The following is a 17,560-nucleotide window of genomic DNA, read 5'->3' on the forward strand; positions in this document are numbered from 1 at the left end:
AAAACCATGAATAGTCACCAAACACACTCACTATGAATACTCACCATGAATATTCACCAAGAATACTCTCCAAGAATACTCACCATGAATTCTCACCATGAATTCTCACCATGAATATTCACCAAGGATATTCACCAAGAATACTCACCATGAATACTCACCATGAATAGTAACCAAGGATATTCACCAAGAATACTCACCAAGAATACTCACCATGAATTCTCAACATGAATAGTCACCAAGAATACTCACCAAGAATACTCACCATGAATACTCACCATGAATAGTAACCAAGGATATTCACCAAGAATACTCACCAAGAATACTCACCAAGAATACTCATCATGAAAAGTCACCAAGAATACTCACCAATAATAGTCACCATGAATACCCCACCAAGAATACTCACCAAGAATACTCACCCCTTTTCAACAGAGCTGATACATCTGTTGTGGCTTTATTAAAAGATTCATATTAAAAAGCCTCCAGTTCCCCAAATAAGTTATCCTATGCGAATAAGAGTATATATACTCTACTTTCAAGAAACTGGATATTTTTTTTCAGTGAATCTTGTAACATAGCAAGAATAAAAGGAACGAACAGGTTCATAACATACTGTGTTAACCATTATTTCTAGATGATTCATTAAGGCTTCTGATACATATATATATTATATATTAGCAGTAATTCCAACATTGTCCAGGAAATAGTTCATATTGGATGTTTACTGTATCACATCTGGATGTTGGGATCCAGAATCTGCAGTTCACTTTCTGCTTTGGCATTTTCAAACAAATGCATTTCTCCTGAACCATATGGTGTATCAATACGTTTCTTTAAAATGAACAAAGTCTCCATACATTTCAACCAATTAATTATCACACCAAACCACTCCCCTTCACCAGCCCTGTCGAATAGGATAGTGCACAGGCATTTTGGGGAAATGCATTTCCTCGGAAACCGTACACTCAACTTCTTAATAACATGTCATCATCCTGGTATTGCTATCTCATGCACCAACTTCCCTGACGAATGGCGTCATATTGGCAGCAGAGTTACAATGTGAGACTACTCCTCTCCCTTATCTACGCTGTGTCTCTCACTCTTCCTCCGTCTGTCCCGCTAACTGTTCCACCATTCTCTCTCTCTCTCTCTCTCTCTCTCTTTTTTTTTCACTGAACCTCCGTTCAACAGCCAGAGTTGCTGTCGGCTCTATCGACCTTCGTGACCATTTGTTGTTATGTATGTTCATTTGGTCTGTAAATGGTGGTTGCCTTTGAACTCACGGAAACACATTTGCGAATAAGACCAGTCAAGGGGAACGGCTGAAAGCTTTCTCCCTCTCTCTGCGACTGCTTAGTGTTCGCCATAATGCACACGTTTAGATTTTTGTCTGACTGATACACACTCGAATAAACGCCACTGGATCAGTCAAGGAGTAATGGCTACCTTGTTGGCACTAGGACCCAGCAGGCAACACGGTAATGTGGGCTGCTTTGTGAGTCAGTGCAAGAGAACATGCAGAAGAGAAGGAGAAACAAGAGTGAGGGAGAGAGGGGGTGGGGGGGGGGAGGGAGAGCGAAACCACAAACAGAGATCTGATCCAGACAATACGAGGAGGAGGAGGAGGGGAGATAGGGAGAGACATGGTGGGCGCAGGGCAGACGAGGTGAACAGTGGATGGACGGAATGACAGCCCCAGATCAAGAGACTGATAGAGAGTGAGAGTGAAGGAGGAGCCCGTGAAGGAGGGGAGGAGGAGGAGTCTTACGGGACTGGAGGAAGATAAAAGAAAAGGAGAGAGAGGTCTGAAAGCAGAACCCCCTCCAGACACAGCCACAACACTGGAGCAGCATTCTGAGACCAAGGAACATGGATTAAAGTCAAGGCAGGTTGGAAATCTATCCGGAAATAGGACACCTTCATTCAGCCAGCAATCAAAGGAACAGAAGCTGTGGTGGGGAGCCAGACCGAACGACTGACAAGCAGACACTGAGAGATCAATTGACAGGCAGACAAACACTGAGAGATCAACTGACAGGCAGAGAGACACTGAGAGATCAACTGACAGGCACACACAGAGATTAATTGACTGGCAGACAGACACTGAGAGATCAACTGACGGGCTCACACTGGGAGATTAAATGACAGGCATACAGACACTGAGAGATCAACTGACAGGCAGACACTGAGATCAACTGACAGGCAGACAGACACTGAGAGATCAACTGACAGGCAGATGGGCAGACAGACAGTAGGAGCAAGTACGATAAATAGAGTAGGGCTGTGAAAGACTAAGCAAAAACTAGAGTTGGCTAGACAGAGGAGGGCAAACGAAATAGCTGTAATCCCACCCACTGTGCCAATACCACACACAGAGTAAAATTGTTACACAGACAGACAGACAAACATACACACACACACATTCGGAGAGACAAAAACCCTGCCAGTGCCACACACACAGTATTTATGTCTCACACAGTGGCAATACCATACACACTGAGTTTCAAACATACTTTTGCATGCAACATATGCAGTAAGTATTTGACACGCTGAAATCCAAATGTTTATATCAACAGAAATGGAGAGACGAAGACTATGAACAGAGGAATGGAGAGACATTAGAGCATCGTATGGCTTGAGATTACTAGGAACAGAGACACACTGTGGCATCACAGGGCCTTGACAGGACCAGGGAACTCTGGGGAAAACACACCTGAGGAACAACTTAACCTCAGAAAAGAATTACCAGCCTTCTACACTGTCTGCCTTACACCCCCATCAGCCGTCAGGGAAGCAAAGCCACTATACTAAGGATTTATCACATCCACAGGATGGGTGCCTAAAACAGGCAAGCTGAAGATCTGAGTCCCCAGAAGGAGCACCGCCAGGCCTCCAGCGCCCACAGCATGCTGCCCAGGACACCCCAAGAAAGGGGCACCCCAAGCAGGCTCCTGCTGGTGCCTCTCATCCTTGGGCTGCTGGTGACCTTTTGTGCTGCAGAGAGTGAGACAAGTCAGGAGAACCAGGAAGAGAATAATACTGTCAGTACAGAGAGCCCGGTACGTCTCTGTCTTCCCTCTCATGCGCACACACACACACACACACGCACATATACACTACTAAAGCGTCTCTCACTTACTGTGACATGATGAACGACTAACGGAGGGTGTGAGGTAATAAATCTGAGGTAATGGCTGTAGTAAATATTGTAACATTGCTGTACAGTGTAAGGTGCCAAGTGGTTACTGTCAGCATGGTGCACTGCAATACATTTCTCCAGATACAGTAATGGCAACTCATTGTAATTGCAGGAGACTGTCTCCTCAGATGTGGCCATCGTCAGTCCTCGCAACTCCTGGTTGGTGTTCAGACGCAACTCTAACAAAGGCGAGAACAAGAAGACCAAGCCACAGAAGAGGCCATCTAAGGTACACTTGGAAACACACACAGATCTACACAGTTGGCTAGCACAAGCCTAACCAAAACAGGCATGAGCTTGTTAACATTGACACTCTAGCTAATCGGACATGAGCAGGCCTAAGGCGCAGATGACATAGGCTTAGTCTCTAAGATAACTTAGTTAATAGTTATTTGCTGAGCCAAAACCAGACCACCTAGTAACAATCATGAGCATGAAGCGTTGGTGGAACAGAGGCTGAAGATACAGTTGCTTGTTGGTTAGAGGGTTGGGCCAGCATCCAAATGATCGCAGGTTTGAATCCCTGAGTCAATAATATCATTTTGAATCTGCTGTTGTGGCTTTGAGCAAGATACATAAGCCTGATTGCTCCTGTAAGCCGTTCTGGAATAACAGATTTTCCTATAATGACAGCAATGTTAAATGAAACTTAACACAGTTTAAAACATACCGAGCAACAGGCTCTGTGTGGACTCGTCCAGGCTTATGGTTAGCAGCAGGTGTAAATAAACATACAGTACTGGCTTGTAGCAACAAACAGTTGGACACGGGTTAGAGGAACACTCTAGCTACAGAAAGACTGCGTTTACTGTGCCAAAAAAACAATGCATGCCCACAGTAATGAAGGTGTGTGTAGTATAACGAGACGCATCACATACAGGCCGACTTACAACTGTGACTTGTCAGCCGGTGAGTGAACGGGCTTTCACTGTTAGTTTCCACCAAGCCAAGGCAGGTCTCCTTATGTTCCAGCTAAGTTAAAATGCAAACACACAGGCAATATGTGCGGTCTGAGCACTGTGAGTTTAGGACACCCGTTCAGGAAAAAGTGAGGCATCCCACCAGGGGTGTGGGAACAAGCAGTGCAAGCAGAGTGAGGGCCCACAGTCATGGGGAGGGGGCCCAAAAGGACCCTGCTGAATGGGTAATGCCAGAACCGCTAGATATTTGCAGGCAGATATTTGTAGACAAGGTCCTGCATGCTCTTGCACACCAGTCTTGTCCCCAAATGTTCACACTGAACATCATGAGTACATTCTGCTGGCAGCTTTGCATTCTGGGCCCGGGGATACTTGAATGCAGGATCTAACAAAATCTATCAACATGTTGGCTAGGGGGCCTAGTGAAACGACTTGATGCTCATGTTATATAGCGGAATATTGTTTAAAAAAATTTTTTTTTAGAGGGTACACATATATCCAAAATGGTTCCCTTAAGCTTTAGATTGAATGTTTATCTGAACACTTTGAGGACTGATCATTGAGGACTGCATTTCATCAGCATCTCTGTGTCTGTAGCATGGTCTACCAGGGCCCCCCGGACCACCGGGTCCCCAAGGGCCACCGGGCCCCCCTGCCCTGCTGTTACCTGAGCAGGAAGAACTAATGCAGGAGTTCCAATTACGACTGAGAGGTACGTAAGCACAGAGACTAACAACAGACTCTGAAGTTATTAAGGGGCAGATCTGGATGTCAGTTAGAAAGCCATATCTGTGGCTGCATTAAAATGGCCGTTGGATAAACCTGGAATGTTTTTCCGTTATTTTCATCACGAGCCATGGACAAAGAAACAAAATTCCCAAGCATTAAAATTGTAAATGACTTTCACAGCCCATTAATATATTTGTTCTTCACATCATATTAATGTATCATTCTTTATGTATACCTTTGTTTTTTTGCATTTCCAAATTTTTCTCATATCTTATTGTATATATGGTACTTCAAAACAGGAAATGATAGAGCATGCTTACTCATCTACTGACTTCGGTTGGCTTTTAGCATTCGCCCAAACCACCTGAGAGAGTTGCTAATGTGTGATAAGACCAGGAAATCCCTGCTCTCAATGCCAACCCTGTCCTTAGGCAAGGCTGGCCAATTTGTTGACTTAAGGAAGATATTGGTGATTTCCTCCCACTAGTGTCTATAAAGGGAATAACAGAAACAATGTATTTACAACTCTAAATAGCCTTAGCAGTGAACCATATAACAACTATCTAGCTACAACATTTCAGTTTGGTTTGAGGCGCTCTCTATGTGTAATGCCCTAGCATTAGAATCTAACTAGATAACAACTTAGTAGCTTGGCATTCAGAGCTTCATCCCAGTTTCTTTGATACTGGCACTACACAATGATCAAACCAAAATACACAAAATAAAATGACTGGGAAGTTGCCAAATCTATGAGCGTAAATTCACAGATAATAACAAACTATTTATGAAGTATTACATTTCAAATGACATCTTTCTCCAATACCCTTTATAATATAATTAGCTTTTGTCTTCATGTGTTTGTAAATGTTTAGAAATGGCTCCTTTAAGTCAACTCTAATTTTAAATAAGGCAGTCCGGGGTTAAAGAAACCCTGATTCATGTTGTGTTTCAAAGTTTACCAAACAACACGTAAACACATGAGCAATATCCAAAACACTGTGGCTGCCTCACCGGGCGCCGACAATTACCCATAATCAGTCAGTCCCTGCGGTCTACTCTCTGACCAAGTATGGGCCTACATCAGTCCTACGTCTTCAGCAGCCGGATGGCTGGTGGAACTCCTTTTAATGCTGAACAGTGGGACCTTGTGTCTCCTCCCAGAAGGCAGCAGTTAAAAGCTTAGTTGTGTGCGGGGTCCTCTATGATGCACTTGGCCTATTTACCATGAAGGCCCTGAAGCCCTCCGCCATGCAGCCCACTGAGCTTGTTTTCAATGAACAGCCCACCATGATTGGCCCGGGAACAAAAAGGTAGAACACTCTCTATATGACAGCAGTGTGTTAACGAGCTGGTTGAGATTAAATGGAGAGCACCTGATTTAAGATATCTACAGTATGAGATGTTAACAATTCTTTTCAGGTAGCAAAGAAAGAAAGTATGACCCCGCCAAACGTCATTCTCTTTGAATCTAGTACTGCAAAATCATCAGAGATAATATAGTTGGGCGTACTAGTACTAAAATCACCAGAGACAATGTAGTTGGCGAACTGGTATTAAAATCAACAGAGATAATGTAGTTGGGCGTATTAGTACTAAAATCATCAGAGACAATGTAGTTGGCGTACTGGTATTAAAATCATCAGAGATAATGTATTTGGGCATACTAGTACTAAAATCGTCAGAGATAATGTAGTTTGGCGTCAACAGTGGCTCTTTAGATTAGACTGATGTGACACTGGGAGTTTGAATCAGAGATCAGCATGAGTGTTACAGGGGGGCTTACATCTTCGTTATCAATCACAGACAATCACAAATATGGGAACGATTGTCTGTCTAATTCTTTCATGTTCAATCCAGCTTTCGTTTGTAAAGTATGTCTGTTAAAATGACTTCTTCAAGGTTCAGTGTGTTCCCAACTCAGTCACTCATACATGGGACGCTCATTTGGCTGGTGCTAAAACGTGCACAGATCAAATACATGGCTGGAATGCAGATAAGAATTTTTAATGTTTTCCTTAAAACCATGTGTTTTAATTAGTATATGTTTATTGTGCCATCTTCCACTCATAAAGCTATTTAACACAAGGTCACCAACAGTGTGGCAAAAATCTGGAGGTATCAGAATTAATCATAAAGAATTCCTTACCTGATGGGCAAAACAGGCTGTGCTGGGACCTTGATCTTGTCTAGGAAGGAAAGCTTTGAAGTCACTCCGAAAAACACTCCTGAAGACTGATCATCATGATTGTCAGTTTTAGATGTGTGCTTGTTTGGGTGGATCTTGGTGGGATAGTAGATAAGCCATTTCTTTGTGGTTGCTTGTGTTGTCTGTTTTTTGTTCTCTCCTTGTGTGGCTGGGTATCCCATAAGGGCACTGTATGTCACCCAGTCAGTGTCGGCTTTAGCCGTTTGGGGGCCCTAAGTAAAATTTTAAAATGCTCACCTAGCGGTTGGGGACCACCTAGCGGTCTGGGGCTCTCTAGCGGTCTGGGGCACCCTAGTGGTCTGGGGCCCTAAGCAGCCACTTGTGTCACTTATGCCTAGAACCGGCCCTGTACACAGCACAGCCTTGACTGACTCGGTTAGATAGCACTGTGATAAGAAACAGCATGTATTGGAGGATGCATACCAAATCTTTGACTCTCCTAAGCCAGAGTTGCTGCGATGGGACAATGCACTACTAATTGTACATGATGAGGTTTGGGAAAATGGGGTACAAATATATACAAAAAATGTATTGCACAATTTATTTTATAATGAAACATATTTCTGTTTCATGTATTTTAGCCTTGCAAAGTCCCTGATCCTGCAAGCTCATGTTTAAACTCTTCATGGATTCATGTAGTGTTTAAATGTAAGCCTGTGGGATCAGGCAGCTTTGGAAGAGTATTGTTTTTATGTACTGCAACTACACTTTCTGGTTGTATAGTTTTGGTGATTAATGAAATGTAAACATGTAACGTTAATACTGGGTATAAGTGGTAGTTTGTCTTTGTGTGAGTGTATGTGTCATACTATATGAGTTATATTGAGTGGTAGTTTGTGTGTTTTTTAGTTCAATATTATGAGCGTTTGAGCGGTAGTCTGTGTATATACATTTAAAACTATGAGTGTTTAAGCAGTTGTCTGTATGTAAATACATATAAAACGATGAGTGTTTGAGCGGTAGTCTGTGTTTATATATGTTTAATACTATGAGTGTTTGAGTGGTAGTCTGTGTTTATATATGTTTAATACTATGAGGGTGTGAGCGATAATCTGTGTGTATATATGTTTAATACTATGAGTGTTTGAGTGGTAGTCTGTGTGTATATATGTTTAATACAATGAGGGTTTGAGCGATAATCTGTGTGTATATATGTTCAATACTATGTGTGTTTGAGTGGTAGTCTGTGTGTATATATGTTTAATACTATGAGTGTTTGAGTGGTAGTCTGTGTGTATATATGTTTAATACAATGAGGGTTTGTGCGATAATCTGTGTTTATATATGTTTAATACTATGAGTGTTTGAGTGGTAGTCTGTGTGTATATATGTTTAATACTATGAGCGTTTGAGTGGTAGTCTGTGTGTATATATGTTTAATACTATGAGCGTTTGAGCGGTAGTCTGTGTGTATATATGTTTAATACTATGAGTGTTTGAGTGGTAGTCTGTGTGTATATATGTTTAATACTATGAGTGTTTGAGTGGTAGTCTGTGTGTATATATGTTTAATACTATGAGCGTTTGAGCGGTAGTCTGTGTGTATATATGTTTAATACTATGAGTGTTTGAGTGGTAGTCTGTGTGTATATATGTTTAATACTATGAGTGTTTGAGTGGTAGTCTGTGTGTAAATATGTTTAATACTATGAGTGTTTGAGTGGTAGTCTGTGTGTATATGTTTAATACTATGAGTGTTTGAGTGGTTGTCTGTGTGTATATGTTTAATACTATGAGTGTTTGAGTGGTAGTCTGTGTGTAAATATGTTTAATATTATGAGTGTTTGAGCGGTAGTCTGTGTGTATATATGTTTAATACTATGAGTGTTTGAGTGGTAGTCTGTGTGTAAATATGTTTAATACTATGAGGGTTTGAGCGATAATCTGTGTGTATATATGTTTAATACTATGAGCGTTTGAGCGGTAGTCTGTGTGTATATATGTTTAATATTATGAGCGTTTGAGCGGTAGTCTGTGTGTATATATGTTTAATATTATGAGCGTTTGAGCGGTAGTCTGTGTGTATATATGTTTAATACTATGAGCATTTGAGCGGTAATCTGTGTGTCTATATGTGGTTTGTTTGTGTCTGCGGAGCTTTGTTTTGGGTGTCTTGATCATTTGTTGGGGGGTCTGCATGTCTCTTTGTGGGCTGGTCTGATCCCTTAATAGAGGTCATTTTCCAGAACGTGTATGTGACTTGGCTCTGCCTTTGAATTCCGCAGATTCCTTCAGACTCGCTAGTGTGTCTTTGTTACTTTGCCGCATGTGTGTGTGTGTTTGTGTGTGTGTGTGTGATTTGCTGTGCGTGTATGTCTGGGGGGTGAGGAATGGGAGCTGGCAGGCGGCCATGTGAGTAGACACAGGTCTGTTTGTGCTCTCCAGGAGCTGCAGGCTGTTCTGACAGCATTCTAAAACAAAAATACTTTTATTCACACAGCCGGGCAGGGTGACGCTGCACACATACAACACTGACACACTACACACACACACTAACACAGAAACTAAACCACACTCTTAAATACTCAGTACAACTTACACACACACTAACACAGAAACTAAACCACACTCTTAAATACTCAGTACAACTTATACACACACTAACACAGAAACTAAACCACACTCTTAAATACTCAGTACAACTTACACACACACTAACACAGAAACTAAACCACACTCTTAAATACTCAGTACAACTTACACACACACTAACACAGAAACTAAACCACACTCTTAAATACTCAGTACAACTTATACACACACTAACACAGAAACTAAACCACACTCTTAAATCCTCAGTACAACTTATACACACACTAACACAGAAACTAAACCACACTCTTAAATACTCAGTACAACTTACACACACACTAACACAGAAACTAAACCACACTCTTAAATACTCAGTACAACTTATACACACACAAACACAGAAACTAAACCACACTCTTAAATACTCAGTACAACTTACACACACACTAACACAGAAACTAAACCACACTCTTAAATACTCAGTACAACTTATACACACACAAACACAGAAACTAAACCACACTCTTAAATACTCAGTACAACTTACACACACACAAACACAGAAACTAAACCACACTCTTAAATACTCAGTACAACTTACACACACACAAACACAGAAACTAAACCACACTCTTAAATACTCAGTACAACTTATACACACACTAACACAGAAACTAAACCACACTCTTAAATACTCAGTACAACTTATACACACACTAACACAGAAACTAAACCACACTCAAAAACACTCAGTACAACTTATACACACACTAACACAGAAACTAAACCACACTCAAAAACACTCAGTACAACTTATACACACACTAACACAGAAACTAAACCACACTCTTAAATACTCAGTACAACTTACACACACACTAACACAGAAACTAAACCACACTCTTAAATACTCAGTACAACTTATACACACACTTACACAGAAACTAAACCACACTCAAAAACACTCAGTACAACTTATACACACACAGACACACACACACACAGACACACACGTTGCTCTTATTCAAACAAACCCATATCTCATTTATATTTCAAAACGTGTTGTAAGACAGTTGGAAAGAAAGTGGTGTTGGAGGAGCAGTAGTGGGGGTTCTTCCCTCGGGTGTAAAGCTCCATCCGAGTGCCCCAGAGCAGTGAAGGGGACATTGCACCGCATGGGGTGCAGTGTTTCGTATAACATGTTTAACTGGAGCCCTGACTCCACGTGTTCACAAAATAATCCACGGCACTGATCTTAATAGTAGGCTGTCATGGCCATATTTCCAATCAGATCCTCGTACTATCATGGCGACCTTATCCCCCCTAGATTCCAGACGGTTCATTCATCTCTTCTCCACCTTAACTGTTTCACAGGGCACTGCTGTAAAAGGGAATCTGTTCGCCGTCAACTTACCTGGTAAAATAATGCAAAATATAAATTGTACACTAGGAAACTGGGTGAATTATAAAGTACAATAAATCATCGCAGAAACTCTCTCTACACATATCTCACCCCTCTTTCCCCTCTCGCTCTCTAACCTGTTTCTTCCTCCCCCCTCCCTCTCTCCCTCCCTCCCTCCCTCTCTCCCTCCCCCTCAGAGATGGCGGTCAGTACTTGTCTGCTTTGTGAGCGGCCGCATCGCGTGGCCACGGCCTTCCACGGCCGGCTGCATCACCCCCTCGCAGTGCCGCGCCGAAGCCTGCTGGAGCTGCAGCCGTTCGGCAGTGTGAGTGACACGGTTGACCAAAGCACACGAGCGCGTGATTCCCTCGCAGCAGCATGCGATGCGGCCGTGTGTCGATGTAAGATGTAGACACATGGAGCTCTGAGACATGGTGGAATGCGAAGAAGGGTTCAGGTTTGTGCAGACTTGTTTAGGCACCGTCGTTTAACTGTAATTAACAGCTGGCATATTATTTCAATTTTAATCAACGTCTCACTCTAAAGCCCGTTGAGAGTCTAATCTTCCAGGTGAAATTTGAGTTGTCAGCCCGATAATATTCAGAGCTAACAATTAGTTTTGTGGTCAACGAGTTTGAGGCTCCAATCATAAATATATGATTTTTCTGGGGGAGTTAATAGACTCTGACAAACAGATCACTCCGCTTCACTGTTATAAAACAATGAACACTCAGGGATTGAGTGGAGTGAGCTGATCCTGGAGAAAGACATGCCTTGGGCGTCTTAGCCACACTTCCCTGTCTTACTCAACACATACGTTTTCATTATAAATTCCTAACAGATTACCTTCATACACGGGTGAGGGGTGAATGACACTCAAATGTTGTCAGGTCCCAACCAAAAGCCATTCAGGAAAGAACGTATTCAAAACCTCGGTGTGCCTTCCGTTGCTGAAGCCTTCTCTATGGGGATACATCCAACTGTCAAGTAAAAAACAGTTGCAACACGCTCCTACACCCAAACATACACGAAACACCGAGACACACACTTACCTCACCGGCATTAACACCCATCATACCCGTGGAGGACTCGCATGAGTCCTCGGGGTTTGGTTCCTGGCTTCATTGTCCGACGTGGGATTCACACTGCCAACCACAGACCGTGCGTTTAAAGGTCTGTCCCGCGGAGGCCGTTTCGGCAAATGACAGCAACTGACATGTCCGCCACCACGCCCGGCGATGCTCTGCCATCCACAACCCTAGACCGATCAGAGGAGGCGGTGCCTATCCCGTGTGTGTCAATGCGGTTGGGTCTTCCGCTCATCCTAAATCCGTTGTTTCGGTCTGCCGGCAGAGGGACGGCCCAGTTGTAGTTGTCAGTGCTGCGTTTCTCTCTGCAGGCCGTCCTCCCCCCCCCCCTGAAGGCGGATGGATGATGCTGCCGGTCATGTGAGTTGGTTCTCAAGGACACAGACCCGCCGGGTCACCTTCGAAACGTGTCGCAAACCCCTTAAGGTGTTGGCTGTTGTTTCACACACACACACACACACACACACACGTGTTAAAATGAACACGTGATCACGCGCGCACTTTCGCACCGACATTTGATCTGGAACTCCTTCCATCCCACCACCCGTCCCTGGATCGAGAGGTGAAATGTGACTGGGCTTCATTGGTCCATTTGCTAGAATCACTTGAAATGTGACTTTTGTCTTCCTTTGTGGCCCCTCCAGCCCTCAGACACAGAACGGAGCCTCCAGAGGGGCCAGGGATTCAACACCAGCAGCGGCCGCTACACGGCCTCCATATCTGGGTTCTACCAACTCACTGCCAGCCTCCTCATAGGTGAGACTTTTGGGGAGGGGAGACGGGCGTGAGGGGGGGGGGTTCTGGCAGTACACTGAGTCCTGGAAAATATTAAATTAAATACAATGACAATTTCTGGCGGGGAAAATGAGGAAGCAGGAAGCTGGGGGAGGATAGCAGTTAGGGAGCGATTGGATCAATGGGAGGGTGAGCCTATCAAGGAGTAACAGAAAAACTACACAATGCAAACACATCTACACAATAGATCAAATAGCAGTCAATAAAAACTCCAAATGGAGTCGCTGCCAGAAAACCTAAAAATACTTTTGAATTTGTTGGGTGTGTCATATACTTCAGAAGTGGCTCAGGCAGTGCCCTAGCCAATCAGTGTTAAGATGGTGTGAAGACAAGGCAGTTCTCAGGAACAGGGGTGGGGTCCTTTCTCAGAATGTCTGCCCATAGAGAAACCTCCCCACACCAACTGTATGAGTATAATATGTATGAGTATAAGGCAACGTGTGTGTGTTTGTGTTTGTGTGTCGGTCTTCAGAGCCCAATGAGAGGTCCCAGGCCAGGATGAGGGACAGTGTGAAGGCTTCCATCTGCATTGAGTCTCTGTGTCAGAGCAATGTGTGAGTATAAGTACATGCACAGTATATACATACACTGGTGCACTGGTTAGCTGAATACATCTTCCCCTTTGTTTCCTAAAAGGCATGATTAGCTAGTTCAGCTGCAATAGGAAGGTTTGGTAATGCTGGGAAATAACGCTCATGTTTGTGAGATTGTCAGACTTTAGAAATTCCACATACAAAACACTTTAGCTAGATGTTAAATGGTACAATAAGACTTACTCAAATGACACTTTCAACATACAGTATCTCACAAAAGTGAGTACACCCATCACATTTTTGTAAAGATTTGATTATATCTGTTCATGTGACAACACTGAAGAAATGACACTTTATTACAATGTAAAGTAGTGAGTGTACAGCTTGTATAACAGTGTACATTTGCCATCCCCTCAAAATAACTCAACACACAGCGATGAATGTCTAAACCCCTGGCAACCAAAGTGAGTACACCCCTAAGTGAAAATGTCCAAATTGGGCCCAAAGTGTCAATATTTTGTGTGGCCACCATTATTTTCCAGCACTCCCTTAACCCTCTTGGGCATGGAGTTCACCAGAGCTTCACAGGTTGCCACAGGAGTCCTCTTCCACTCTTCCATGATGACTTCACAGAGCTGGTGGATGTTAGTGACCTTGCGCTCCTTCCATTTAAGGATGCCCCACAGATGCTCAATAGTATTTAGGTCTGGAGACATGCTTGGCTAGTTCATCACCTTTACCCTCAGCTTCTTTAGCAAGGCAGTGGTCGTCTTGGATGTGTCCTTGGGGTTATTATCATGTTGGAATATTGCCCTGCGGCCCAGTCTCCAAAGGGAGGGGATCATGCTCTGCTTCAGTATGTCACAGTACATGTTGGCATTCATGGTTCCCTCAATGAACTGTAGCTCCCCAGTGCTGGCAGCACTCATGCAGCCCCAGACCATGACACTCCCACCACCATGCTTGACTGTAGGCAAGACACACTTGTCTTTGTACTCCTCACCTGGTTACCGCCACACATGCTTGACACCATCTGAACCAAATACATTTATCTTGGTCTCATCAGACCAAGGGACATGGTTTCAGTAATCCATGTCCTCTGCTTGTCTTCAGCAAACTGTTTGCAGGCTTTCTTGTGCATCATCTTTAGAAGAGGCTTCCTTCTGGGACGACAGCCATGCAGACCAATTTGATGCAGTGTGCGGCGTGTGGTCTGAGCACTGACAGGCTGACCCCCCACCCCTTAAAACTCTGCAGCAATGCTGGCAGCACTCATATGTCTATTTGCCTAAGACAACCTCTGGATATGACGCCGAGCATGTGCACTCAACTTCTTTGGTCAACCATGGCGAGTTCTGAGTGGAAACCTGTCCTGTTAAACCGCTGTATGGTCTTGGCCACCGTGCTGCAGCTCAGTTTCAGGTTAAAATTATAAAAAAGGTTTTCCATCTTTATGTATGTAGAGCAACAATTATTTTTTTCAGATCCTCCGAGAGTTTTTTGCCATGAGGTGCCATGTTGAACTTCCAGTGAACAGTAGGAGGGATTGTGAGAGCGATGACACCAAATTTAACACACCTGCTCCCAATTCACATCTGAGACCTTGTAACACTAATGAGTCACATGACACTGGGGAGGGAAAATTGCTATTTTGAGGGGTCGGCAAATGTACAGTTATACAAGCTGTACACTCACTACTTTACATTGTAGCAAAGTGTCATTTCTTAATTTTGTCACATGAACAGATATAATCAAATATTTACAAAAATGTGAGGGGTGTACTCACTTTTGTGAGATATTGCAAATGCATGCTTGCGAATTTTTTTTTTTTTGCATGTCATTTGGGATCCATGAACAGAGGTTTTGCCCACATTGATAGACACCTAATATACCATGTTCCTATGGGAGCTGGAGGGATCTATCTCAACGCATATTCAAACACACCCACACATAACCTTTGAATGTTCCAGGTCTCTGGAGTCGGTGACAGGGGTGGGTACTTCAGGAGGAGTCTTCAACATCTTACTGACAGGGACCCTTTACCTGCAGGTACCCCCCCCCCCCCCGCCCCCACACACACACACACAGTATATAGTTACATGTGTGTCGGCCACTCATTCCCAACTACCTCATATCTACAGAGACAGTCCATCAACACTTATCTTTAGATAACGACGTACATGTATACTTCAACAATTATGTGCAATTACCTATGAGAGAGGCAGTCAGAGTGATTAATGAGTATTACCAGGCCTTTTCATGACAGGCCTGAGAGGAGCGTGGAGTGACTGATGCCGTCTAATCCTCTGTGCTCTGGCTTGCAGGCGGGGGAGTACGTCTCCGTGTTTGTTGACAACGGCACGGGCTCAGCGCTCACAGTCCTCCGGGACACGTTGTTTTCTGGGATACTCCTGGGAGTGTGAAGATGTACGCGTGGAAGTGCGCGCGGGCGCGCGTGCAGACGCAAACGCACCCGCACACAAATATGCTTAGACACAAACACAGATGTGCGCACACACATATCGAAATTAATACATTCATTAAAAACATATACTGAGGTGGTTGTACTCGGGGGCTTAATGTCCCTGACTACTAGTTCATTCTTCCTTGCTTGCTTTTTTTTTATAATGTCAATGAGGGGTTTCTGGTTTTCTATAATGATGTTCCCACTTATTTAAAAAATGTTTGAAACATGGATCAGACATTAAACCTTCTGAATTTCCGTTGATAGAGACCTTATAGTCAATGATGTCCTCAGTTATTCATAATCCTCTACTCGTCCTGTGATCTGGCAATTGATTTCCATAGCTAGGATAATAGGTTGGTCTTGAAATCTATTACCATGTCTTTAGTTTTGGTCACGTTGAGGTTCTGGCTACACCATAACCTGTGGATTTCAGCCCGGAGAATGCCCTCTGAGTTGCTTACGTCCCTGATTACTGTGTCTTCCGACGTCAACTTTGGGTACCAGCTCAAACAGTCGTTGGTGTGCAGGGTGAATACTGAAGACGTTTGAAAGTGTTTCACAAAAAGGTCACTTTGAATTCATGTTCTGACAGTGTTCCAATAAAAACCACATTTACTGTATTATCTTCCCTCTGAAAGCGTATCCTTGCACCTACAACTGACCCATTAACAATGTTCAGGGCTTTATAATGCAGTCACAAGACTTCTGAAAGTGAATAAGAAAATAATTTTTCAAAATCAATTACATGGTATTTCTGTCCTATAAAAAGCACAAAGACTGAAATATGCATTTAAGATTTACTGCCCGTCTTTGTGCGTACATACAGAATGCAGGTTGCACTAAAAAGCTATGGCAAAAAAAACACTACTAATGGCAGAGAGCACAGGAAAGCCTTTCACTGGTACCTGGTGGTGGGAGGAGTGTGTCATCACCATTGACAGACACATAGCAACCATTTCAATTATCCATAACAGCATTGCTAAGACAACAGAGTCAAATTCGTTGAGGCACAATGTAGCAAAACATTTTGCAACGTAAATCAATTCACAATAAAAAAATATATGTTTTTTATTGTACAGATGTAGTTTGTGCCTACTTGTTCCAAAAATACCTTTGGGGGTCTGGGGAAGATGACCCAGGAACATTTTAACACTCAGAAACCACCATTTTGTAGATATAGATTTATTTTTAATACTCCTACTTTCATTGTTGATGATTTGCTTTAAGTCACTATTCAGAATATTTATTCGCTTTTGGATGTGAAATGAATATCGGAAAAATTTGTATGTTTGTTTTTTATAATTTTGCTTTTAATAAAATGTTTCTTCTATCAATTAAGGTTAGTATATGCTCTCAGATGTCTTGATTTTTAAATGTGGAATAATCTGTTTTCAATTTCAATTCCAAGGATAATTATACGCTACATAGAGAGATCTGTAGATATGTTTTCTGCTTGGCTTCTATGTATGTGCGTGCACAAGGGCACTCTGACAGGACGATGAATATACACATTGTTTTGGAGGTGGATTTGGGGTGAGATCATCATGTTCGTAAAGTGGCGCCTTGTGCTTGGCTTTGTGCCAGACACAGACACAGAGACAGACAGACAGACACAGACACAGACACAGAGACAGACAGACACACAGACAGACACAGACAGACACAGACAGACACAGACACAGACAG

At 43.0% G+C, this 17,560-nt stretch overlaps 1 protein-coding gene across 2 annotated transcripts; it reads left to right on the forward strand.

Annotated features, from left to right (window-relative positions):
• Positions 1 to 1,594: 1,594 nt before the first annotated feature.
• si:ch1073-184j22.1 (erythroferrone) lies at positions 1,595 to 17,530 on the forward strand. Of its 2 annotated transcripts, none has more exons than XM_010892215.5 (9): positions 1,595 to 1,957; positions 2,580 to 3,062; positions 3,315 to 3,431; positions 4,720 to 4,834; positions 11,189 to 11,316; positions 12,724 to 12,835; positions 13,347 to 13,428; positions 15,378 to 15,456; positions 15,732 to 17,530. In XM_010892215.5, exons 2-9 carry the CDS (start codon positions 2,910 to 2,912, stop codon positions 15,828 to 15,830), a joined length of 885 nt encoding a protein of 294 aa, XP_010890517.1. In that variant the 5' UTR covers positions 1,595 to 1,957; positions 2,580 to 2,909; the 3' UTR covers positions 15,831 to 17,530. The 2 variants fall into 2 exon arrangements, with proteins under 2 accessions (XP_010890517.1, XP_010890525.1); XM_010892223.5 differs by having other exon boundaries at positions 2,834 to 3,062.
• The last annotated feature ends 30 nt before the right edge of the window (positions 17,531 to 17,560 follow it).

This window comes from Esox lucius, chromosome 3 (assembly GCF_011004845.1).
Source record: "Esox lucius isolate fEsoLuc1 chromosome 3, fEsoLuc1.pri, whole genome shotgun sequence".
Classification (NCBI taxonomy): domain Eukaryota; kingdom Metazoa; phylum Chordata; class Actinopteri; order Esociformes; family Esocidae; genus Esox; species Esox lucius.